Source organism: Paraphaeosphaeria sporulosa (assembly GCF_001642045.1).
Source record: "Paraphaeosphaeria sporulosa strain AP3s5-JAC2a unplaced genomic scaffold CC84scaffold_11, whole genome shotgun sequence".
NCBI classification, from domain to species: Eukaryota; Fungi; Ascomycota; class Dothideomycetes; order Pleosporales; family Didymosphaeriaceae; genus Paraphaeosphaeria; species Paraphaeosphaeria sporulosa.
Genome location: NW_017253370.1, coordinates 65,478 through 89,847, shown reverse-complemented (window position 1 = coordinate 89,847; position 24,370 = coordinate 65,478). Strand labels below are relative to the sequence as shown.

At 54.4% G+C, this 24,370-nt stretch overlaps 8 protein-coding genes and 1 non-coding gene across 9 annotated transcripts; 5 read left to right on the top strand and 4 right to left on the bottom strand.

Moving 5' to 3' along the window:
- The first annotated feature begins 342 nt into the window (after positions 1–342).
- On the top strand, positions 343–2,001 carry CC84DRAFT_1168018 (putative mitochondrial F1F0-ATP synthase g subunit). Its single transcript, XM_018179307.1, has 3 exons — positions 343–1,098; positions 1,333–1,417; positions 1,472–2,001. The coding sequence occupies exons 1-3, from the start codon at positions 837–839 to the stop codon at positions 1,731–1,733; spliced, it is 609 nt and encodes a 202-aa protein (XP_018031147.1). The 5' UTR covers positions 343–836; the 3' UTR covers positions 1,734–2,001.
- A 111-nt stretch (positions 2,002–2,112) lies between these two features.
- On the top strand, positions 2,113–4,496 carry CC84DRAFT_1168016 (P-loop containing nucleoside triphosphate hydrolase protein; the record flags this gene model as incomplete). Its single annotated transcript, XM_018179306.1, has 1 exon — positions 2,113–4,496. A coding segment is annotated over exon 1 (2,240 nt), but the record flags the coding sequence as incomplete, so codon positions are not given.
- A 248-nt stretch (positions 4,497–4,744) lies between these two features.
- On the top strand, positions 4,745–6,090 carry CC84DRAFT_1168015 (short-chain dehydrogenase/reductase-like protein SDR). The gene is made up of 3 exons (XM_018179305.1): positions 4,745–5,307; positions 5,381–5,536; positions 5,607–6,090. The coding sequence occupies exons 1-3, from the start codon at positions 4,961–4,963 to the stop codon at positions 5,914–5,916; spliced, it is 813 nt and encodes a 270-aa protein (XP_018031145.1). The 5' UTR covers positions 4,745–4,960; the 3' UTR covers positions 5,917–6,090.
- A 50-nt stretch (positions 6,091–6,140) lies between these two features.
- Positions 6,141–7,881, top strand: CC84DRAFT_1154047 (uncharacterized protein). Its single transcript, XM_018176865.1, has 4 exons — positions 6,141–6,895; positions 6,974–7,182; positions 7,273–7,517; positions 7,584–7,881. Exons 1-4 carry the CDS (start codon positions 6,420–6,422, stop codon positions 7,743–7,745), a joined length of 1,092 nt encoding a protein of 363 aa, XP_018031144.1. The 5' UTR covers positions 6,141–6,419; the 3' UTR covers positions 7,746–7,881.
- A 3,318-nt stretch (positions 7,882–11,199) lies between these two features.
- CC84DRAFT_1229292 (uncharacterized protein) lies at positions 11,200–12,603 on the bottom strand (the record flags this gene model as incomplete). The annotated part of the gene is made up of 2 exons (XM_018183660.1): positions 11,807–12,603; positions 11,200–11,616 (listed from the first exon to the last, which is right to left on the bottom strand). Exons 1-2 carry the CDS (start codon positions 12,116–12,118, stop codon positions 11,200–11,202), a joined length of 729 nt encoding a protein of 242 aa, XP_018031143.1. The 5' UTR covers positions 12,119–12,603.
- Positions 12,240–14,643, bottom strand: CC84DRAFT_1168013 (uncharacterized protein). Its single transcript, XM_018179304.1, has 4 exons — positions 14,264–14,643; positions 13,336–14,181; positions 12,885–13,218; positions 12,240–12,830 (listed from the first exon to the last, which is right to left on the bottom strand). The coding sequence occupies exons 1-4, from the start codon at positions 14,326–14,328 to the stop codon at positions 12,675–12,677; spliced, it is 1,401 nt and encodes a 466-aa protein (XP_018031142.1). The 5' UTR covers positions 14,329–14,643; the 3' UTR covers positions 12,240–12,674.
- A 1,630-nt stretch (positions 14,644–16,273) lies between these two features.
- On the top strand, positions 16,274–17,080 carry CC84DRAFT_245659 (uncharacterized protein). Its single transcript, XM_018185654.1, has one exon. The coding sequence runs from the start codon at positions 16,418–16,420 to the stop codon at positions 16,889–16,891; it is 474 nt and encodes a 157-aa protein (XP_018031141.1). The 5' UTR covers positions 16,274–16,417; the 3' UTR covers positions 16,892–17,080.
- A 5,053-nt stretch (positions 17,081–22,133) lies between these two features.
- Positions 22,134–22,221, bottom strand: CC84DRAFT_t92. The gene has a single exon. It is a non-coding gene; the product is annotated as a tRNA-Val (tRNA).
- A 685-nt stretch (positions 22,222–22,906) lies between these two features.
- On the bottom strand, positions 22,907–24,306 carry CC84DRAFT_245617 (uncharacterized protein). The gene is made up of 2 exons (XM_018185653.1): positions 24,284–24,306; positions 22,907–24,209 (listed from the first exon to the last, which is right to left on the bottom strand). The coding sequence occupies exon 2, from the start codon at positions 23,928–23,930 to the stop codon at positions 23,121–23,123; it is 810 nt and encodes a 269-aa protein (XP_018031140.1). The 5' UTR covers positions 23,931–24,209; positions 24,284–24,306; the 3' UTR covers positions 22,907–23,120.
- Between the last annotated feature and the right edge of the window lie 64 nt (positions 24,307–24,370).

The following is a 24,370-nucleotide window of genomic DNA, read 5'->3' as shown; positions in this document are numbered from 1 at the left end:
ATTCCAGAGACCAAGTAAGTATCCAGGTCGTATATCATAAGGTGCACTACTAATTGTTGCGAGTCTTAGCTTAAACGCTGGACGTTTAGACCTTGACAAATAATATGTTCGCAATTCTTTGCGGACCTCGCATTAGCTTAATGGGTGTATGTTGAGGGTAATGCGTAAAGAGTCTATCAAATTCTATGGTAGTGACTTGGCAGGATATAAGTTGATATTTCTCCTGAGACTCTCGTTCTAAAAGGTCTTTGAAGATGAAGATAGAGGGCAGACTGAAGCTCAAATTTATTGGAGAAGATGGGAGGGGAGGGGAGGGGAATGCATTTCGCGTCGGCCTCAATCCTATGAACATAGGTATGAAGCATCGAAATGTAAGGGGGACGCAAGAAACACAGAGACGAGCAGACGACGAAAGCAGGACCTGCGAAGAACATAGAACGCGTCAACTCCACTACTTTACGGGAAATTCCTTGTGGTTCGCGTCAATCAGCTGAAGATCACCATGAGGCACCTTGATACTATAGTGACGCGGAGGGGAGTCGAAGTGTATGTGCGCCTAATAGGTTTCACCTTCCAAAGTTGCGCTTGAAGTTTGCATATGAACCATTCCAATTGCGACAGGCTGTACGAGGCAGGCCTCACGGAATAGACGCATCGAGTTGCGGGATGATGCTGTCCAACGTCTCGTGTGCCATCCTAAACCTCCCGGCATGGCCCGTGCGCGTGGTCGCCATGCCGGAAAAATGTGAGATTTGGCACCGAAGCTCCCAACCTCCAACCCCAGGACGCCGACTCTCATCCACCCCATCGCCAATTCGCGCCCGGAACCCGTCACAATGTCTCTCGCAGCCTCCCGCCAAGTGCTGCGGCAATCGACCTTCGCCGTCCGCCGCGCGGGCCTCCGCAATGCGTCGACCACGTCCGAAGCTGCCGGCGCTGCGAAGGAGAAGGCTGCCGAGGCATCGTCCAAGGCATCAGAGGGCCTGACCCGCGTCACATCTTCCGCGAGCGCTGCTGCTGCCAAGGTCGGAAGCGCGGCCACCAATGCGGCGAACAAGGTTGGCGGACGGACTGGAAGGCTCATCGGGGGTGTACAAGGTTAGTGCGCGATTCCTCGCTCCTCATCGTGGTCGAAGGCAGCATTGGGAAGGAGGAGTCTTTGTGTATACCAAGGAGTTTTGTGTGAGCTCAATGACATGATGGGAAGCTCAGGCAGCAGTGCATCCATGCGCGCAAGTTGCGCGCTGTAGCCGGACATCCCAGCGCCCCACGACTTCATTGCCCGCGATTACATACCATTCGAGATGGCCTGCTAACTTGGGTCTTATACAGCTTTGATCCCGCGCGTGATCTACTACTCAAGAGTCGGTCTTGAGCTCGGCAAGCTCGTCGCTCACCAGCGCGGCATGGCACCACCGTACGATAAGCCCTAAAAGTCATCATTCTCGCCCACCAATACTAATGGAAACAGAAACATGGCCACCATCCAGCAGTACCTTCAGCCTGTGACCAACGCGCTCAAGAATCCCTCGAGCCTCCTCAACGTGAGCAAGGCTGCCGAATCGAGCTCTGCACAGCCCGTGAACATGCTCAACCGCGTACGGGGCGCCTCCCAACAACAGTGGCTCGCTGCCGGCATCATCGCTGCTGAGGTCGTCGGTTTCTTCTCCGTTGGCGAGATCATTGGCCGCTTTAAACTTGTTGGCTACCGATCCAAGGAGGCTCACCACTAAATGCATACATTTGACAATATCTACAATACCACTGAAGCGAGGGACCCGGGGTCAAGGATCTGAGGACGGCTGCGAAGGAGGGGGTGCAGATGGGATAGTTGAAGAAAAGCCCGATAGCTGATCTGGCAATGACCAGATGACGGCAACGAATGGGGTGGAACTGCGCATGCGGCGCACATGTAATGGCCAACACTGTACCATTATTGCTGCACATACTCTGATTTAGATTTCCTTTTCTCCTGTGCAACTACGCAATGCTTCTTCTTGGATTTGACTGAACTATGCTTGTCACCAATTCGTGAATGCTGTGTCGGCGTCGCGTTTATCCGATCGCCGAGCCGCGGGCAACTTTTTGTGCATCTCGAACTTTTTGCGACAACTCAATTCTCCACCAACACAATGTATCTTGCCGCATGATAATTTTGTCCGGGATTTGAGCGCTGTTTCCAGGATAACCATGAACGTCTTTAAACTCCTCTCTCGCTCGTCGAAAGCCGCACATTCTGCGCCCGCGCAGAAGCTTCCTTCCTCCGGCGCAGTCGCGAACCCGCAGCTGTTTGGCCACGACGAACCTGCCGCACCTGCACCCGAGACAAAAAAGAGCAAAAAGCGAAAGAGAGGGAAGGATGCAGAAGATGCATCTGCACCGCTGCCAGCAGAACTAGATTTCTTTGGCTTGTCAAAAAAAGATGACGCAGAGTCTACCGCTCAAGCCGCAGAAAAGAAACAAAAGCGCACCAGCCAAACACAGCCTGATGCCGAGTTCAATGGCGCACACGAAGAGCAGGAAACAGAGCCCTACGACGCGGACGAGAGCAAGCGGATACTGCGGTCGCACAAGCTGAAGGTTACCGTGCTGGAAGACTTTGCGCCACCAGAGGAGGAAGTTCAGTCTGAGAAGAAGAAAAAGAAGCAGAAGAAGGAAAAGAAGGTTGTGGAGAAGAAGAAAGACTCGAAGAAGCAGCTGTTTCCTCAGCCACTTACTTCGTTTTCGCAGCTACGGTCACAATATGGCATTTCGAGGAGGTTGGCGGAGAATCTGAACGAGCAGGCGTATACACTGCCGACTGAGGTGCAGCTTGGCACGCTGCCGCTGCTTCTGCGGTCGAGAAAGGCAAGCGCGGAGGGTCAAAATGGCGGTGCGAATGCTTCCGGTGCTGAGTATGGAGGCGACATTGATCTTTTGAGTGTTGCTCCTACGGGCAGTGGAAAGACCATTGCATTCTTGATACCCATCATCGATGCGCTCTTGTCGGAGAAAGCAGAAGAATTTGAAAGCGAAGACGGCCCACGAGCTATCATCATAGCACCTACACGGGAGCTGGCGTCGCAGATCGTCAATGAGGCCAGGAAGCTTTCCAAGGGGACCGGGCTAAAGGCAACGCTTATGAAGAAAGGCATGGAAGTCGTGGAGAGACCAGAAGAAGAAGACGTCAAGGACGAGGCAGATGCTGCTGACGATTCGGAGCAAGATGACGAGAGCGTTTCGGACAGTGCTGACGAGGGCAAGGCTGTACAACCCAAGAAGCGGAAGCGGAGACGAGCCGACAAAGTCAAGGCTGCAATACTTGTCACTACGCCAGCAGCGTTGCTCAACGCGCTCAAGCAAAATGATGGTTCCGTCGCCGAGCTCCCAAGCGTCCGCCATCTCGTCCTTGACGAGGCCGACGTGCTCCTCGACCCTCTCTTCCGCGAGCAGACTCTCTCAATATGGAACGCTTGCGTCAACCCCCTCCTTCGCATCGGCCTCTGGTCCGCAACAATGGGCTCCAACATCGAGTCCCTCGCCATTTCCACCCTGAATACCCGCTGGACCTCACTTTCATCCTCAAACGCAATCCTGCCCTCTCGTCGCCCACTCGTACGCCTAGTTGTCGGCCTCAAAGACACCGCCATTCCAAACATCGCCCACCAGCTCACCTATGCTGCAACCGAACAGGGCAAGCTGCTCGGTCTCCGCCAACTCCTACACCCTACTGCTCTACCCACAAACAGCAGCGGTCCCTCGCTTCGCCCTCCTTTCCTCGTCTTCACGCAAACCATCCCCCGCGCCATCGCGCTGCATTCTGAACTGCTCTACGACATTCCACCCGAGGCGGGCGGCAGCTCCCGCATCGCCGTGCTTCATGCAGACTTGTCTGGCACTGCGCGCGAGAGCATCATGACCAAGTTCCGTCGTGGCGACATCTGGGTGCTGATCACAACGGATCTCCTCGCTCGCGGGGTCGACTTCCGGGGTCTCAACGGCGTCGTCAACTACGACGTGCCGAACAGCGCAGCCGCGTACGTGCATCGCGTCGGCCGAACCGGGCGCGCGGGGCGTGCAGGCGGCGTCGCTGTCACGCTGTACACGCAGGACGACATCCCCTATGTGAAGCTCATTGCGAACGTGATTCGCGCAGCGGAGAAGCTACGCGGGGTCCCTGAGGAAGAGCAGAGCGTGAAGCAGTGGCTGCTCGACGCGCTGCCGACGCCAACGAAGCGGGAGAAACAGGAGCTTAAGAAGAAGGGTGTTGAGGCGAGGCGAAAGGCGAAGACGGAGGATGGGAAGAACACGGCGAGGATCAGTACGAAGAGTGGATATGAGAGGCGTATTGAGAACAAGAAGAGGGGTGCAGTGAAGGGGAGTAAGCAGCGTGCGGGACAGGAAATGCGGAAGGTGGATGATGTGAGCGAGAGTGAGTTTGAGGGCTTTGAGTAGCCATTTGGCAGTATCAATGAAGTGGCAGATAGTTCTGTGCCTTCTCCAAAAGTATATATACCCAATGTGCATATACTGTGCATGCTATTTTCAACCTTGCGCTGCCCTTTGCCACATTTGAACCCTTCAATATTGCCTTTTGTGCTGGCATACAGAAGTGCCCAATGTGCTGACCGAGGAGTCCCAAACGCTGTTGTGTGTGATTGCAAAACCAAAATGCTTTCTGTTGCCAGCGTCGCGCAATTTCAGCCCACTTCATATACCTACCTATGAGGCAGCCTCGGCACTCTTTCGCCCGAATCCCAGCTCTCCAGCTCCCACACCCCACCTAGACGCGTCCGCCGAAACACTGCCGCCGCCCACACATTTGCGCATCATGAGGCCTCCGAATTCTTCATCTACATTTGTCCCTGCCTACAAACGCCCTTCCTGCCGTTTCCTATAGCGCACAAGCCCCGGCCGCGGTGATTCCTGCTATCGCGAACCCCACATTCTCGCACTCCAGCTCCCACAGCACACGCCCACGATGTCCAATCCCGCACAGCTCCTCAAGGGCAAATCCACAGCCATAACAGGCGGCGTGACGGGCATCGGGCGCGCCATCGCACTGGCATACCTTGCGCACGGCGCCAACATCGCCGTCAACCACTTCGGCGACGCGAAGTCGGCGGATCAATACCAGACGCTTCTTGAGGAGGCAGCAAGCATCCTCGGCAGCAAGGAGGAAGCGGAGAAGCGGCTTGCCGAGGTTTCCGGCGACGTGGGCAACCCTGAGACGGGGAAGAGGCTCGTGGCAGAGGTGGTGAAGCGGTGGGGACGGCTGGATGTTGTCGTGAGCAATGCAGGGATATGCGAGTTCAAGGAGTTTCTGGAGTGCGTGTCCTCTACTTCCTCGGGAGGAAGAGCACAACAGAGAGGCATGCGTAGGTGCTGATACCGTGTGTAGCATAACACCCCAGCTCTGGGCAACGACGCACGACGCGAACCTCACTGGCGCATTCAACACCATCCACGCCGCCGCAACGCAGATGTCCACCCAATCGCCCCCGGGCGGCTCCGTCATCGGCATATCCTCCATCTCCGCTCTCGTCGGCGGCGCGCAGTACGTCACTCTCCCTTCCCCCCTACCCGAACCATCACACCCAAGCTAACCACCACCACCAACCCAAAAGACAAGCCCACTACACCCCCACCAAGGCCGGCGTCCTCAGCCTCATCCAATCCGCCGCCTGCGCCCTTGGCAAGCACAACATACGCTGCAATGCGCTCCTCCCGGGTACTATTAAGACGCAGCTGAACGAGAAAGACCTCGCCGACGACGAGAAGAGGAAGTACATGGAGGGCCGGATACCGCTGGGGCGGACAGGCGAGCCGCGCGATCTCGCAGGACCGGCCGTGTTTCTGGCAAGTGACGAGCTGAGCGGATACGTGACCGGGGCGCAGTTGCTGGTTGATGGGGGTTTGTTTGTGAATCTGCAGTGAGGGGAGCGGATAGCTCGTTAATAAGGAGAATGCGCTTTCAAGCGGAGCCACTGAACCAACTTCTTCGGTGATGCATATGTGTCAGTTTGCATGATGCAGTGTATTATTTGTTTTACTGTTCAAATGCATCGGGTGTAGATGTAGCACCACCATATACCCCGGTCTGAATCATCATCTGTCCCCATCGCGTGGTTTACCAGCCCTATGTTCTGTAATTCAATACCTCAAGCTCGGTAGAAGTCAAGTCATTGTTGTCAATACCACAACAACAGGACAACGCCCGCACTCCCTCCAACCCGGACCCATTTACCCCGCCAATCCGAACATTGCTTCTCCACCACCAACACACGTGCCGTACGACCAGTGGACCCCGGATACGAACGCCCACCATCTTCAATATCACAATCTCCCATCGCTTCTCGTCCAAGCCCAGAGCCCCAAATCCACGGTATCCTACTCCCGTAATTCCCATCCGCACAACGAGAACCCCTCCACCTCGCATCATGCCCCCCACAATCCTCGACTCGCACATCCACCTCTGGCCCTCGACGGCAACCAGCTCACAAGACCACGCCTGGATGACCCCCGGGCTGTTCCTCGCCAGGCGGCACGGCGTGCACGACTACGCTGCCGCGACGGCGGCTGCGCCTGTGCAACCCGCGGGCTTCGTCTACGTTGAGACGGATCGGTATCTGCCATCTGCATCCCTGTCCCTCGATGCGGGTGCCGGTGATGAAGAGGTGGAGGAGAAGCTGAGTGCATGGGCGCGCGCGCCGCTGGAGGAGTTGGCGTTTTTGAGGCGGGTTGTAGAGGGGGACGTGCAAGAAGGGGACGGTGCGAGTGAGGGTGATGGGGAGCAGATGAAGGGGCTGGTTATTTGGGCGCCGTTTCATGTCCAAGAGAGGGTTTTTGGGACGTATTTGCGGGTGGCGAGGGAGCGGTTGGGAGAAAAGGCGTGGGCGAGGGTTGTAGGGTTCAGGTACGTATGGTATTCGCGCTGCTGGGAGGGTGAACTAGGGATTGGGTTTGGGAAGAGGATCATGGCTAACGAGAGAAGGTATCTCCTGCAGGGACGCACAGCGGATGAGGTCAAGAGCATCATTGGAAACGAGTGGTTCGTAAGTAACGTCAAGCTGGCGTGTGAAAAGGGGGAGCGGAGACTCGCGTTCGATGTCGGCGTCGACGCGCATCGCGACGGGATAGAAGCGCTGGAAGCCGTGGCGGCGCTGATTGAGGGTGTAGAGGAGGGCGTGAATTTCGTGCTGAGTAACTTCCCCCTGTCCCTATCTCGCTCCCCCTGCCCCAGCATCCACGAGAACGTCGGTGCAAACACACCCTACTGACATACTCCCCCAGACCACCTGTGCAAGCCCGACCTCTCTACCCCAACCTGGCCCTTCTTCCCGCGCTGGCAAGCCTGCATAGGCCGCCTCTCTTCTCACCCAAATGTGTACATGAAGCTCAGCGGCGCTCTCAACGAATTCGCACCGTCCGCTACCCCATCATCCGTCGAAACCGTGCTGGACACGCTGCGCCCGTATCTGGACTACGTGCTGCAGAGCTTCGGCGCGCACAGGGTGCTGTTTGGGAGCGACTGGCCGGTGAGTGACTCCCTCCCTTTATTGTCCCGATCGTTTTCCTTTTGAAAAGCTAATGCACAGGTGAAGGTGTGCAATGTCGGTGGTCCGAAAGGGGAGGTGGGGAATTGGGGGTTTTGGGTTGAGGTTGTCGAGCGGTATTGGGAGGAGAAGGAGCTCAGTGAGAAAGATATAGAGTGGGTTTGGGCGAAGAGTGCGGCGGCGGCGTACGGGATTAAGGAGCTCAGATAAGGAGTCTAGATGAGAGAACATGTGGTGTTGGGTCATGGGAGGTTTGTAGCAATGTTGAGTTGTTGGACGAAAGGGAGGTATGGAAATGAGTGATCTGATAGTTAATCGATGAAGACGCTGCCGCTTTCAAAGCGAGACTAATTTACTCCCCATATCGATGGTCTCTACGCATCCATGTCCGTACGCTGACTACCCAGGCCGCCTCCATCTGTGTGAAAGCCCGATTGTGGCTTGGACCACCACAGAGCAATCTCAAGCAATGCAAGTAGGCCGAATGACGAGTGAGGACAAAGGCAGTGACAGAAAGCAACGGAGTAAAACAAATAGATGGAATTTCCGACTACCATGCTCAAGCCGTCCGCCGGTGAAAGTGGCCTTCATGAGCTGCTGGTCGGAAAATCTTGAATCCCTCGCTAAACACTGTGTGTTGGCCTCTACATACTGAACGTAATTTTAGTCGTGCGGTTGTGGAAGGGATCGCGGTTGCAGCTCTGGTACCGAGACGGCTTCGACGCGAGCCGCACACAACATGGTCCTTTGTGCAAATAGCCGCTGGAGCAAGTGATCATCCACAACTAGCACGCTTTTAATGCATTCAAATCGATCTCCCTTGTTCATTCTCTTCCTCCGATGCCCAGGTCCGACTCTGCACATTCCTATCCACATACTTGCCTTAGCTCGACAGATACCCCACGCCCAGGCAGAATCTTTCAAATATTTGCCGGCGCTAAACCCTTACCATCTCGTCCTCAAAGTGAAACCTGCACTCTACATCATCACACGAGCAGTCGTAAGCATAGTGGGCTGGGTTGCCCCTCATGCCTCAAGCAGGAAGCTCAAGCTGTCATGGAGGGGTTGACGACTGGGGTCGCGCGGCTACCCCACTACCGCCTGTGACCGGAGGAAAGCAAACCGAACCAACACCAAGACAATACCCGATCACGTGTTTATCCCCTCTAGTCAAGCGTGACAGATACCAGAGCGGTTATTGCCGCTCCTCGGACAGGAAGTCTCGTAATCGTGCGAGTAGTGGGCCGCGATTTTCGCTAGTCAACTAAGCACTTGCAACTTATAGCGGGGCGAAGGCCTACCTCGGCGCTATGCAGTTGCGTCTCGCCAGGGAAGAACCTGTTTGAGATGAGGTTGGCGATGTGGTCTAGCCGCGTTGGCAAAAGGTGCGGACGGCGAAACTCTGCATGAGAAGCGAAACTGCTTGTCATGACTAAACCTCGAACGTAGGCTTGGGGCTTCACGCCACCCCACACGACCCTGGCTGCCTAGGTCATCGCAAAGCTTTGGCCTTTGCCGCCTTAGACCCATGGTTCGCGTCGACCGGAGTGTCTTTGTGTAAACACTAGCAATGGAGCCAACGCTGATCTGTTCTAGGAAGTCGATTTGAGAACGGTTGTCAGATGGACCTGACTCGTGGATCTAAAAAATGGAGCATTCGGATAGTCGTTCCGACAACTCACGGATTTACCATACTTCTGGGATGCTATTGCTGCCGAGGCTGCGGTCGGGCTGATCTCTGTACGCCGACTACCCTGTTGCACCCCCGTGGTGCAGAGTGCTGCTGAGGAGAATACAAGATCGTGACTGCATGACGGAGCTGAATCATAGAGCTGCAAGTCATTTTAGGTTGCATTGCGTTGAGTGGCACCGGTTCTCCGATACAGCTAGGCCGCAGCGCTTACTCCGTAGCACGAGGGCTGGGGGTTTGCCAAGTGTCGCGATCAAATGTCAAACTCAGATGCTCCGCCAGGGTCTTGATATAGTATATCTTGCTTGACACAAGGACGATCACGCATGTGATCGCTCTTGTTGAAAATGCCATGCAAGGGAGACAAGTGTCTCGTTTGATAGTGTGGCGCTAGAAATGAACGTCTAACTGTGATCACCATGGGCACGTCGCTAGGGCTGATCATTGCCTGGGGAACCTCGGTTTCGTATTAGTGAATCAACCACTAAGGATCGTTAGCTGCATTGACGACTACAAGCCTCCATTGTATACTGCATCGCGAACCCGAGCAAGGTCGTATCCAATAGTTCAAGCAAGAGTTACCGAGCAGGTGTTCCGCGGTCCAGATTCTGAGGTTGAAACACGGACACAAGAGTAAGTTGCATGTAAATGACACCAGATCGCTTGTTGCTGCAGGGTTGAAATATGCCGGCGCTCCACAGCGTCTTGTTGGTTCGGATAGAAATCCATGTTGTACTTGTCGTGAGGTGCGATGCCCGCGGGTAGAATCTTGGTTCATATTAGATACCCGGAGACGTACCCGGAGAGTTTTGCAATGGCGCGTTCAGGTCGCATGGCTCGGGCAGGTTAAGGACACCTTTCGAAATGTTCAGAGGACAAATAGAGTGCGCGCATGTACTCTCGAGAAAGTAAATGTCGTCATCAGACATGATACAGCCGTCGGGTCATCTTCATGGAGCAATGATGTGACGGATGCTACAGTTTAGTGACCGCATCAAAATGGAGCCTGTGCGATGCATTTTGTGCCAGATGCATGATATGGTCTTCGAGCAGCCGATATTGGCCAAGAAAATGTCATCGTACGTTGAAGAAAGCATCGAGATCAGCTAGGTGAAGGAGTGATCGCTCCACAAAAGGCGATAGTGAGAGGACACCGTCATCTAATTTGCAATTGATGAATTGAGGTTGCTGAAGGAGCGCAATCATCGCAATCAGCAAGGATCCAGCAGTGAAGAGCAAGGTTTGTATTAATGCAAGGAACAATGGATCTTCGTCGTTAGTGGATTTTGGTACACATGTGCAGATAAGCCCGGGATACGAGATACTTTGTGCTGTAGCGACTGCTCCGGATGAGGCACGGAGGATATGACCATGCGAAGTGTTGTTGAACGGTGAGTAAAACGCATCAAACCCACATTTCGGCAAATGCTTCGTGTTACTGCTCGAACCGAGCACACGTTGGCGAATGGACAAGCAGGAAAAAATTTGCGCAGACCCAGCAGAAGGGATACATTTGGAGTGCGGGCCTGGGAAAAGTGTGAGTGTCTCTGGTTGAAAAAATCAGGCAACGGTTGAGTCCATTTGCGGGAGGTGCGTGGCTCGCTCCGCGGGCTGCGCATAGACACAGCTGCGCACCGAGTGTCTATCTGGCAAGTTGACGGGCACGTAGCACCGTGACGTCCATGGGAAAGTGGTTCCTGGGGGGTTCATCTGCGCTTGGCGCATCTGCATCGCTACGTAGTAGGCGCTGCAGACGTGGAGATGGTTGGGGATGCAGGTTGATACCGATGGCGGCGAGACCGGCCCAATTCGGGACAGGTGCAGGCGCGCCATCGCGAGTTGTTCGTCCTGCAAGCCCGTTCCTTCTCCGTCGCCAAAGGTGTGTGCATTGGTTTGCATCGGGGAGACGGAACATGTGTGGGTTGCATGCAGTCGTGGCCATCATTTTGATGAAGCAGCGAAGAATGCACGCTGCTACGGTGCAAGCGTGCCTGGCGCTTGCACCCCAGTGCTATGACGAGATGCAGATGGGTCGGCGCTGGGCTCGGTGTCGCTCCGGTGCAGGCGCGGACAGCGAGTAGCTGGCCTGCGGGAGCCGGGAGATGACGGGCATAAGGTTTGAACAAAGGGTCCTCGTCGCTCAGTCAGTCCGGGGTGAAAAGGGTCCATGAGCACGAGGCTTGCTGGCGGTGGTGAGAGCACGCAGCCGCCGCAGCGTCCAGCCTGAGCGAGCAGGCACGACGGTGCGGCGTCTCGACAGCGAGGCTCGGCAGGGTTGCCCGTCCTGGGTGCGGCCGAGGGTCGATAAGAGGGGCCCGCGGGCCCGCAGATGTGCTGCGCAGTGGTGTTGGTGGTCAAAGTAGCCCCGACAGCCTGCGCCAGCGGCGCGTGCTAGTGCACGAATTGGATGCAGGCAGGGACGCTTTGGAAAAACACCGCACCTGTCGGCGCTGGATACGCGGTGAACAGCCGCCAGCTTCTTCCGCAATCCACCGAGCACGTCGTGGGCTGGCAGCATGTGCACCCTGCGTGCCCCGAGGCCTGAGGGAGAGCTGCATGCTGAGCCATGTACAGTACGTACCGGTACGCGGCTGCATGTACCTCGAGTCGCACCTTCCGCGTTGGCAAAGGTTCGTCGGGCCTGTGTCCCTCTCGACGAGGCCGTCCCGCCGTGGAGCCTCTCACACGAGATATGCGCCCGGTGCTCGCTGCCCCAGCCCCAGCTAGGCCGCGCGGGCGTCCAGGATGCCAAATGCCAATCTGGGTCCAAAGTGCGGGCGACGCGGGAGATGGTTCGCGCTATGGGCGGTCCGTGCATGCCGAGAGGGCTCAGATCATCGACGCCTGCTGTGCAACGGCTCCCGAGTTGCCCTGGTGTGCTCAGTGGTAGCATTGTGTTTGCATGTGGTGGTGCGGATGGCGACGTGTGGTGTCATTCTGCCCTCTAGCCGCGGTGCAACCACCCACCGCGCCACCGACCGTGCGCCGCGAGAGTGAGAGCGGCTCTGGATGGGAGTGGAGCGACGCTGGATGACAGTGAGAGCGTGAGTGAGGGCACATCCAGCTTGCGGGGGGCCAGCACTGATGGGGAAGCGCGCATCGCGCCGGTGCTTTTTGCATAGACTACATGGTCGCCATCCCAGCATGCCAAAACCTCAAGAACGCTACAATTTTGATCATCATCGCAGAGTCCGCGGACCCGCAAAACGCCTGTTGAACGCCGTGTATCCGTCCCGTCCTTTTAGTGCCCGAAGCAACTCCCGTCGCTAATCCTGTCAAAACACAACAACAGTACCAGAGAAACATCCGCCGCGCGTGAAAGCGACTCTATCGAGCCTCGAGGGCCATGCATGCAGCGGATCGTCGAGCGTCTAAATTACTGCTCCCCTAGGCCGCCAGGCGGCGCTCCGACTAGCAAGGGTCCGCCGACCAAACGAGAAGGCACCACCTCAGCTCACGCAGCTCGGTATGAGGCTGCCGCGCTCGCGGAGTATGCGTCCATGCGGCGAAGGGGAAAGCGGCGGCGTGATCGAGGCCATGGGAGGGATGGGAAGCATCCTGATGTTATCGTCCGTGTCAGCACCCTCGCGCGTGCCCCATGTCGTCTAGTGACTAGTCAGCACCCTAAGAACCAATACGCCTCGCCGCAGTCTACGCACCTCCGTCACGGTAATGCAACCGTAGAGTTTGATGAGATTGTGGAAGTAGCCAAACAGGATCGAGACCGGCACGAAGCGGACATCGCCTGGATTTCGCAACAGATGCGGGACTAGCTTGATCGTTTTGGAGAACACCATGTGTCCGACGAACAACGCCCACAGCAGCATGCGAGTCCGCTGGTACTCCGAGTAGAGCCGGTCCTCGCCCGCGTCCGTGTAGTAGCCCGCCTCCTTCATCGCGCAGTAGAATAGTGCCACCAGCGTGCAATCGTAGAGGAACGCCCATTGCGTAATCGTCGTTTGGAAGACGGCGTACATGGACCAAGGATAATTCCTGTCACCAAACGGGTTAGCTTGCCTATCAACAACCCTGGTCAAAGCGACTGGGAGGGGTAGCGCTTGGCGCGTCGACGCGTATTGTGCAGGGCTTGGGGCGGCTTCGGCGACTTACAACCACATGCGCAGCTCGCTCACGCTCGTCAGGTTACTCCTCCAGTTGCTACGCACCCACCGCAGGCACTGCCGCAGATACTTGGGGTCGTGCTCGAGCGTCGTCTCCACCTCGCACTCGCGGTGGTTTTGTAGTTGGATCTTCCAGTCGTGCGAGAACAACCACCGCGTGATGAAGTTGTCGTCGTCGGCGTTGAGGAAGTGATCGCTACCCCACGTTTCGTGCGTGAAGCCGTAGGTGAAGTTTGGATCTTGCAGGATCTCCGATCGATATGCGACAGCGCGCCCAGAGAGGCAGGGAAGTCCACCGTCAAGCCAATTGCACGCTGTGCAGTCGAAAGTCCTTCGCACCAAGTAGATCGCCCCCAGGAATTCCCAGATGTTGTTTCGATCTCTCCGGCGAAGCTGCTGGTTGGTTCCCACGCCACCCACGCGTGGATCCTCAAAGGGTGCCAGCATCCATTTATTGAATTTTTCCGGCAACCACACATCGTCGTCCAGCAGCAGTGTAATCTTGGTTTGCACCTCCGGGATCGCTCTTGAAAGCTGGCGCCGCTTGTTGGCCTGGCTCACAGACAGCACCTGGATCTTCTTGGGGCAGCCCATTTCTTCAACCATCTGGTAAAGCCGCTTCACGCGGGAATCGGGCGTCACAAGTAGCAGCTCGTAAGGCTCCAGGCGGTAGGCGGTTTGGACAGTCTCTTTCAATTGTTGAATGTCTTCCGCAACGGTTGGGATGATGACGGTCACATCTTGCGAAGTAATGCTCGGTTCGTCAACCGGATGGATGGGCGTATATGTCCATACCGCGGCTAGGTTGACCCATAGTCTGATGTAGCGGAACAAGCTGCGAGTCCGAGTCAGTTCAGGGTGCCGGGATTAACCAAATGAGCGCACCGAGTTACGGTGGTAGCGGTAGGTAGACGTACAAAGCGGCCAGGAAGATGCAAAACCAACTCCAATTAGGAAACATCCATGATGAAAACGGAAACATGGCAACCAGCGACCAACGAATGTGATAGGAAAGAAGAGTGCGGAGTGCAACGGGAACGAAGATCACATTGATGGAGGGAGGAATCCGACGGTTCCCCGGAGGGAGAGCGGGAGACTAAATATTCAAGCCACATGTTTGCAGGCCCGGGCGTCGAATGATGGTTCGCATCCCGGCGTAGTTTAAGCTGCAGGACATCCTCTTAGCAGCATTTGGGGTAGTGTTGACATGGCTCCATGTGCCTTGAGGTCGTCGAAATCTGTTTAGTGACCAGGGTGGGCACACTAGCGGAGTCGACCAGTGAAAGCACGAGCGTCTGCTGGGGACCCGCCAGCCGTTGAATACGTGCATATTTCGGGCACCCTGGCGCTCAGGGATCGTCTGCCCAGTCTGCAGCGAGCGCCGTGTACTCGGCCAGCCTGTGCTCTGCCGCCCGCACTCGCTCCGGTGGGGAATGGTACCACACTGAGCACGAGACTGTGCACCCCGAGCCACTAACCATCGTCCTTGAGTGATCTCTCGTGACCGCGCCTGTCATCCTCCTCTCGCCTCCCGCGACATACCGCGCGCGTGCTCGTTGACGATGCGGCTGACGATCGCACACCAATATATCGTGTCCCCGCTTGGCGGCAGCGCGCCAGCCCACATCTGCGATCAGGGCTCTAGGCCATCGCGCTGTGAAAGCGCCATGCACTAGCCGCTGCAAGCGTGCTCCACTGTGAGCGGCGTCTTGACGGCAGGCGGACCCGCGGTCCTGACTGAGCGCCTGCTGCTCGTAGCAGGGCTATCACTCTGCGTTCTTTTGGGGCTGCTATCGTCTGACGCACTGCCGTGCCGTCGGCTAATCGCGATATTATGGTTTCCAATCCACATGCTTCCAGCAGACGTCTGATTGATATTTGTCCGAAACGCTGGCCAACAGGAACTTTTTGCAGGGTTCAACTCAGCTTGATTGCAGTCGCCTGTTCACAGCAACTTGGCCTGCCGGAAAACGCAAGCGTGGCAGTTGGCCTCGCCGGACCACTGAACGCGAGCAACGCAGCTAGTGCCTCGAGGATGCCGTCCCAAGCAACCGTTGCGACATGGGCTACAAGTGGAGGAAATCCGCAGACCGATGGCGAACTGTCTGCTCCAACGACAAGCCATCGCTGACGGGTTCTTCCTCAACTTCACGGAGGCGAGACTTACTGTCCCGTTTTCCGGAATTGACACAATCAATATCGCTGTGCCATCTGCAACCAAGCACGCAGAGCGAAGTACCTGGCGTCGGTTGAAGAGAACATGGTCCGCGCCCGCTTGCAGGCCCAGGTCAAGCTCCTGTACATACACAGCTGCACATGCTGGGGTAAGATCCCTTGTTCTTGCAGATCAACAAGCATCGGTCCGCGGGAGACCATCCGCGGTCGAATCGCGTTGCTTTTTGGCTGTGTCTGGCATGCACGTGCATGGCGTCCGGATATTAATGTTGTGTGGGTGTGGAACGATCCCACGATTGTGGAAGATCGAGCCAGAGTGGCTTGTTTAGGTAACGCTACGCCGCGGTAGGACTATCCTCTTTTCCTCCAGCGACGCATTGAATGAGATACGAGGAGCATTCACACCGTGAAAGTTTCCGTATTGTAATTTATGTGACATGTATTTCCAACGAATTGACAGCATGCGAGAGATCCATGTGCCGCAATGAAAAAAAAGCATGTGAGCCAAAAGCTGCTGAGAATTTTGTGTAGGCGTGTCGTCTGAAAAAGGTTGCGTCATGCTTGAGGTAGCATAAGGCGAGCATAGTGTCTTGCATTCGCGGAGTCATAGCCGCTTCCACGCGAGACACAGACAGCCGTGTCGAACAAGGGACAGTTGTACAGATGAATGAAACAAAGCCGTTGCATATTGCAAAGATACCTGCCAGCTCGGTACCGTGCACCAGCTATGCCGACCCCTAGGCCAAACTCGGACCGAGCCTGATCCTAAGGAGTTGATGCCGTAAAGCGCCCAGACTGCTGTGGGTTGGCCTATAATCAGCTACTTGTGGCACTGAAAACCCCCCGAGATTAGCGCAGCACGCACACATGTTTGATACAGGACTATTGAGCAACCAATGTGTAGCGCTGCGGGTTGCCATCTACATCAACAGCCCGATGCTCCTTGCAACGCCTCGAACCTCGAACCGATACAAACAGTGGGGCCTTCTTCTGGCACGAATAGCACGGCCGTCTTAATCTCGGAGACAACAAGTGACACGCGACTTGTCCTTCGTTGGCGTTGGTATCAGCTTTTCCGGTCCAAATCTATCTCAAATTTCCCGTTGGCTTTCTCAGACAAAGCTGGCTTTAGCCGGGTGAACGGAGCGTCACAATGGAAGTTGCAGACTACGCAAGAAAAATCCAACCGCAGGTGCGAAGGGGCCGCATCTTGGGCGGCTATTGTCAGCAGTTCCCAGCGCGGGTTGGACATATATGTGAATGCTTCTACAGGGTCGTGTATCGAGAGCTTTGGCTGGTTCTGCCGTAGTCAATCCCTCGTCGAAAGTACGGGTGGTCCCCATTCAGAACTTGGTCAATCTCGTAAGTAGCCTAGGGCGTTGCTCGATCGCACGGTACGGCATTCCAGGATCCACTGACTAAGACATGGTCGGCACTCCAGTTAACAGCGGCAAACGCACAAGCTAAAGGCAACACTCAACTGCTTTTGCGTTCACGAAGCTAACGCAGGTATCTGCGGACATGCCGTGCAGAGAGGTGATCAAGGCTATATCAAAAACCTTGACTCATCAGAACCTGGACTGTGTCGATGCAAAGAGAGATAGAGGCGGTATTGTTTTGCCGACGTCGAGCACTGGAAGCCCGTTGAGAGAGACTTGGCGGGCATGGAGAGAAAGAGTTGTAGGAGAGCCCTGGCGCCACATCGACTGCACCATATTGCCGCACACAACGTCCAACGATTATCATTATCATATTATGTTGTTGTCATTCGGGGTGTGTTCGTACATGATCGTCGGCTTGAGCGGGCTCTCGAACGAAGGAGTGGTTCGGCGCTCCAAAACCCTACACGAACATACTGTTCTCTCTGTCTGCAGCCTGACCATTAGTGGCTGTGCTCTTGGGCTCTGTATCTGGCGAGACTTGTCAGCGGTTGCGAGGTCATCACAGCTCCCGGGACTTGGATGCAGGTAGCTCCTTCCGGTGTGGGTGTGGGTGCCAAAAACCCAGATCACCCCCTTCCTGCAGCCGCCGCAGCCGCTGGCAAGAATAGGAGACGGCAGGACCGAAGATGCTTTAGCAGCGGTCGCACAGCCAGCAGCAGCTGGACAAGATGTACCAGATGCAGAAAGAGATGGAGATGGAGATGGAGATGGCGATGGTGGTGCGGGTACGAGCGAAGTGGTCGTCGTCGGCGCAAGCAGAGACGAGCACGCCAGGGCTTAGCGTACCAGAAGACAATGACACGTATCCCTGACACAACATTAGTCAACGGGCCTAAGTAACGCGGGAATTCTACAACCTCGGAAAAGCCTCGTTCCATCTCGTCGTCGACGAAGGATCCAAGGATCACGCGGCTACGCCCATCGAACGGCACACACGGCCTGCACGTCTTGTCCGGGGCCAGGGGGTGCAACAAGAGACACCCCGGCCCTCGTTCCCTCAGTTCGGGCCCGCTAGACATTGAGGGTGTGTGGCTTCGTGGAGGCCTGCGAGCAAGCCGTCTTCCCCACATCCAGCCACTGAGCAGTGACGACATCCGCCGACATGCAGTGGCACCCTGCTTGCAGGCCAGCTGCTGTGCCCGTCATTCGAGTGCCTGGTCAGCGTCTGGACTCGTCTACTCGCCAAAAGCATCTCGAGAAGCGCGGCCCATGGCTCTTCGAAGGAGCGCCTTTACCCAAAGCCGCAGGACCAGCCGCCAATGCGCTCCGAGCAGTCTGCAGGCACGGACAGCCGATATTGAAACGAACATAGCCCCCATCGCGCTCCGAAGGCTTGCTTTCTGTTGGTTACGGTGACTACGTCTCGCGGACCGATCGGTGAGGCTCCAGCACATTATCGTGCCCTCGTCAGTCAGAGGCAGCCATTCTATTGACTTCCACTTACTGCATATTGCAGGGCCTACGAACGGACCTCGTACCACTCAGCGGTCAGCATTCCCCTGGTGTCACACTGCATTTGAAGCCACAGCTCTTGAGAGGCCTGCGTATAATCATGATCGCGCTGAACAGGGCAATACGAGCACACCAAGCATAGAAAAAATCGAGGAATGACACGATGTCTGGATTCGGAGAGTTGGACGCATAATTAATTGAGGAGATCGTCCGATGGCGCGCATGGTCAAGTCAAATGCTCAGAGTACGCGTTCTGCAGTTGCCAGTAAATCGACATTCGAAGCAGCAAACCGCACCATATCTACCTAGGCTTGATGGTACATCACTCTCTTTACCACTCGGACTCAATGCTCGGCCTAGGATCCACATCCATGCAGAAGTCAGATTTTCGAACGTCCAGGGATATGAACGTGGGCTGCGGTACGGTTCTTCTGGGGAGTTGAGGATTGTTACATCGCACACCCAACAGCAACCGCAGCTTGAGGCCAATGTTTTTGTGGCTTGAACTATTCGAGATTACCTTGACACCCATGATCACAATCATGCCAGGAGCAAGATTCAGCACAATCGCTCACGAAAGATTCGCCGCAGTCACGGACCTTGTATCACCATTGATGAACTAATGTAGCTTGGGAAGCCTGGTATGTCTTAATATATATCCCTTCTTCGCCAGGTCATGTTATACATCAGCGTTGTTGGATGCCATGTGTATGCTGTATTGTACGGTACGACAGTAAGTCGAATTCTCGTGCACGCCATACCGTTACTTACAGTACTACAGGAGCGACTATCCCACACAGCAAAGTTGTTGGGACACCCCACTAACAGATCATGCAGCCACATGGGAAAACCGATCGTGCTGCGTTACGGGCTGCGGGTCATACGGACGCCCATTAGTCAAGCACTTAGCGCCCCGGGGGTTCCTTTCTCCACACCTTCATTTACCCGCGTGGGAAGACGAGGCGAACAATCTATGACAGGACGTACGACTCGCGGATTTGGACGACTTGATACGTCGAGAGGGTTCTGATATACTACCGCGCCAACGTAAATTTTATGTGCTCGCAGTGTAAACTTCCATTGAAGTTGTCTGTGCATCCAACAGTGATCGGTGATCTTTGAGTCACAATCAGGCACGTGGTCGCGCACGGCAAGCGATCATGGACGCACAGCATGAGTGTCCTTAGATGCAAGAGTTTGTGGCGGTGTTCTCGCGCATCAGGCGGCAAAAATGTATCTCGGAGATGGAAAACGCTCGCATGAAAAATTGCAACCTTCGGCGCAATGCAAGCACAAAGTTCTGGAAAGCACATCGACGCATTAGGAAGGACGCTTCTGCGACAGGGAGGCTTGTCAAAAACGTTATCGCTTTCTGACGATTGGGCCCAGACGACTGCAGTGTTCACTTTCCACTGCGGAGAGAGGATGTAATGCAAACGTCCGAATTCGCAGAGACTAGGTTCATGGAAATGGGAATGCAGGGCCCGAGTCACTCTAGCTGAAAGCGGCACGTCGGTGCCGACCTGTTCAGTACAGGCAGTCCATGCTGATTGCACGGAGACTAATCGCGGCCACCTTGCAGCTTGTATTATGTACCAGGATATCACTGGGCTTGCTTGTCCATACGAGCTTTTCGAACTATTCGCCCATGCCACACAGCCAACCCCACCACACAACTCCTTGCACTTGGCACTTTTTTTTCTGGTGCAACGATCAATATCACTTCTAGCTATGATGACCAAAGAACGCCAACCAATGCCAGAGGTGCAGGTGCTGTATATTGGAGTTCAAGACGCCCCACGAGTTGCTTCGAAGATGGCACACCGGAGGGGTTGATGCGTCAATGTGGGGTGAAGATTTAGTGTGGTACCACAGCTTTGAGTGCACTGAGAAGCACTTCTGATGCTTTTTGGACATGGCATGCGTTAACACCCTTCAGACAAAACTGGCCGTCTTTGCATGCGCGGAGCGAGATCCAAGTTCTCATAGGTCAACGATACAACGATGCAGCACCGGACGCATCCATGGAACTCTCGATGATCGAATGTGCAAAGTCATTATTGGGTGGTTTGAATGGTATGACAACGTGCATGGAGCGCATCATATTAGCGTACCGGGTATTTGCTGTACGGCGATGCGTTATACATTAGAGCCCCATCACACCACATTACGGACCATGCATGGGTGCTATGTCCCCTGGATTCCAGCGAAAGCATGGGCTTTTCAGAAAATGTGTAGCTGTATTGTGTATCTGCCTAGACCCAGCACCACCAAGGCATTTGTCAATTTCTACGGCCAACACCAGAGCGCACTTCTTCTTACATCAATCTGGCGCCGATAAACAAACGATTACCATACAATTGCGCTTACCTTATCTTTTCGCAACAAATCACATGACAGAGTCAGCTGGATCCGGTTTGCTACCCCCGAAATCAACAAACAATGCGCAGGAATGTGACTCCATGATATCGTCCTTTGGTCAGAAGGTGATACGTTACCGTACTTACCTGGAGGAGTTCGGAAATGAAGGCATATGATGATCCCAGGATCTTGCATTTCGATGACATGCTTCATTCCTGCTGCGTGAGTAGACTTCTTGGTCGTCGGGACCCGGTAATCCTTCGAGCCGCACCGTAAATCGCCACGTGCGGGCAGCCTATGTTTCGCAGACACACGTGGAGCCAGAGGCTGAAAACCAACCTGGTGGCGTCCGAAGCGGTCGGCAATTAGCGGCCGTGGCTTCGGGCCGTCTGAGCTGAAGGACGATCGGGGCCGATACGATACCTTGCAGCCATGCCGAAGCCAGCACCCTTGCCGACATGGATCTAGGGTGAATGATGGCACAGAGCCGTTGCTGTTGGAGGAAAACGCAGGTCACCACTACTCATCGACTATCATATCATGCGGTAAGTGAGGGACCGGGACCTGATGCAGGGTAGGCGTATTCAAAATTATTCACTGTTGTGTACATTGTCGTGAATGTTCACAGCTGAGGACGGGGATATCCTATCCAATGTAAAACACCGACCTTTGCCAGCTAACCCAAGAATCCGTTCGAGCTGTACACCTCCAGCTCTCCGTTCCGGCTGCGTCAGCTGAGCTTTACTCGGTCTGTATGTCAGAGATACCATAAGCATGGTCAGAGGGGGGGGGGGGGCTCCACCAAATCTGTCTCGATACTCTGATAATATCAGATTGCTTACCATTGCTTCTGCTTTGGTTGATTGATATCGCCGGTCTCTAGAGCATCTCGACCTTTGTCTCCCAGGCTCGTAAAGATATATCAAAGTATCTCCCGAAGAAGCGTCTTTTCCTGTTAAAAGTGGTAAAGTTAAGAAGCGCGATTAGGCAAAGACAACCATGTGGCACCGAGCGGGTAGCAATATCTTTTAGGTTGGAGTCTTCCTGACATGTGTCCCATAAACGTGACAGATAAGACCATCGTTCGTTATGTCGGTATAATCTCCATACAAAACACTGTTCTACTGAAGGGGATCTTGCACCAGGCTTGAAGTACCTGCCAGAGCCTTTTAGACAAAATCAATGCTGTCCGTTCTCTATCCTCACAATATAACTAACTACTAGCCACAACTTGATAGTATCTTGTTAGTTTCACAGCAATAATGTGAGTTAAGCTTTTAATGATAGTTACGATCACACGTCCTCCCCTTTTGTCTCATTGTTAACCCAAGCATGAAATCACGACTCCTCAAAGAGCTACGGAAGCTCGGTATTGAACCGGGGCCCTTCTGCGCAATACACGTGTGAATGTAAAGCAGATACCATAACCACTAGACGACTCCCACTTAGATGCTTTAATGACCTAATCTTCGCCTTTGCAATTTATATACGTTGGAATTTTATGTCGCTTGCTGTAGAGGAGAGGATTACGACGAGTGAATTAATCACAGCAGTGTGTGTGAGTTCGGCTGGTAGAGTAGTGTATTTGGATGTGAGTTTGTGTGGGCTGGGGTGGATGATTGAGGGAAAATCAGAAGAACTGGTACGATTATGTAGACATGATGTTGTAAACCGACTCTCCCAGTAGAGCACTGCCTCCATATCCTCCTCGTAAGGTAGCATCTCAGGGCGCGAATTCACCGGGAGACCTGATAGTTTGCAAGAGTCTTCATGCATTGCAGTACACTCGAAATTAAGACTCCATAGACGAACGACAAAATGCACTTCGCAAACCACGAGTAAATTACAAACTGCTATGAAGGAACCATCTTGGGTCACAACATGTGATGGTAGTCTCGTTTGCACGATTGATGTCATATTGCTGAGTATGGCTGGTATGACGCAGTCGAGACATAATTGCTGGAACAAAGCAATTGTATGAATGTCGTCACCACACTAAATCTACTAGTTCTAGCCGTTCTGAATGGAAATTGCTGCTCCAGTCTTCCTTTTGCCGATCGCGAGGTCACTCCGATTCCGCCCATTCAGGCCTGGCGGTCGTCGCAAGAACGTCCAGTGTACCAGAGGACTGAACAAGTGTTGTGTCAGCGGATGTAGACAGCACTGGTAGGCATCGAATGTCCAGATTGAAGATTGGCGCGACTGTGAGGAACCGTGCCATAGCTGCAAGACTTTACGGCTTCTCGGTCTTCTTTTCTGATTTCTAGGCAATACAAAAGGTGTTTCTTCCTCCTTCATCAATGCTATCTTGTACGCTGTTCCTTATGATTGCCATATTGAGTCTTCAACTCCGTGACCGCGAACGCACTTTACCCATGAAAGATGCGATCAGTCCAGATTTTCGTTCCGGTCTTCTCTTAGAGAGCACCGTATAACCACGCTTGATAGCTGCAACCATGGTCACATCGTTATCCTTGTTGGCAATTGCAATCATCTCTTTCTCTGCCGGGAACTGCGCATCCGCGAACTCCTTGCCCCTTGCGAACAAAACCTCAAGGATATCCGCGCGCTTCTTCTCCACCGCAAATTTCACAGCCCAGGGATCATTGCCTTGATATCCAGCATCGAAGAATTGCTCAAATGTTGATACTGGTAGATCTGCAAGAATCGCAGCAGAGAGGTTCCAACTCGCAGGCATCTTGAATGGTGGAGTTGTATTCGGGTCTGCGCCACCGTCCAGTAACACTTTTACCAGCTCCGCGCCGTTCTTTTTGGATGCCGCGTACCCAAGTGCGTTGATAGTAGAGTCATCGCCGAGTTCGGCGCTGGTAGAGGCTGGATCGCATTTGCAGACCGCTCTTAGCACTGTGGTGTTGCATGTATCGATCGCCGCTTGCATAGAATACCCACCGAGACTGTAATGCGAAAAATGATCGGAGAGAAAGGCTATGACTCCAGGTTGTTCACCTCTGATGGCATGGTCGAACATACGCTCACCAACAGGTAGTTGTTCTTCTTCTGGGAGATTCTGATTGAGACTATAGACACTCTGTGGGTGATCCGGGCCGATATGAAATTCTTGGAACAGTGTCTTTAGGGTGTAAATGTCGCCACTGGAGCAGGCAGCGAGTATAATTTTGTGTGCGTCTGCCATGTTGGAAGCTCTGCTTGATGGTATGGACGGGGAGTTTGTCGCTAGATACTAATTTTCGCCTGCGATTCACGCGCGAATATTCAATGGGATTTTAGATGATACCATGGGCACAGTTGTGGATGAGGGAGTGAGGTTTGACGGTGTGCGCAAATAAGCCTTGCGACTGGGGGCCGGGGTGGCTTAGCTCATGTACATTCATCTTCGCTAGACGGAGTTGCCCTGTTCGTACCAAGATAAGCTCATGAGTCCGCAATTACGAGGTCCGCAACGTTTCGTATTCTGCTTCACGGTTATTCGAGGCGAGGTTAAAGGAAGAGCTATGTCTCGCACAGACTCGGCAGTTGCTTACTCACAGTATTAACCCAGTGAATCCAATCAGAACCAGTGGCCTGCAAACCTTGCGCTGAGCATCATACAGTCCAACACGACAGGTCTGCAAG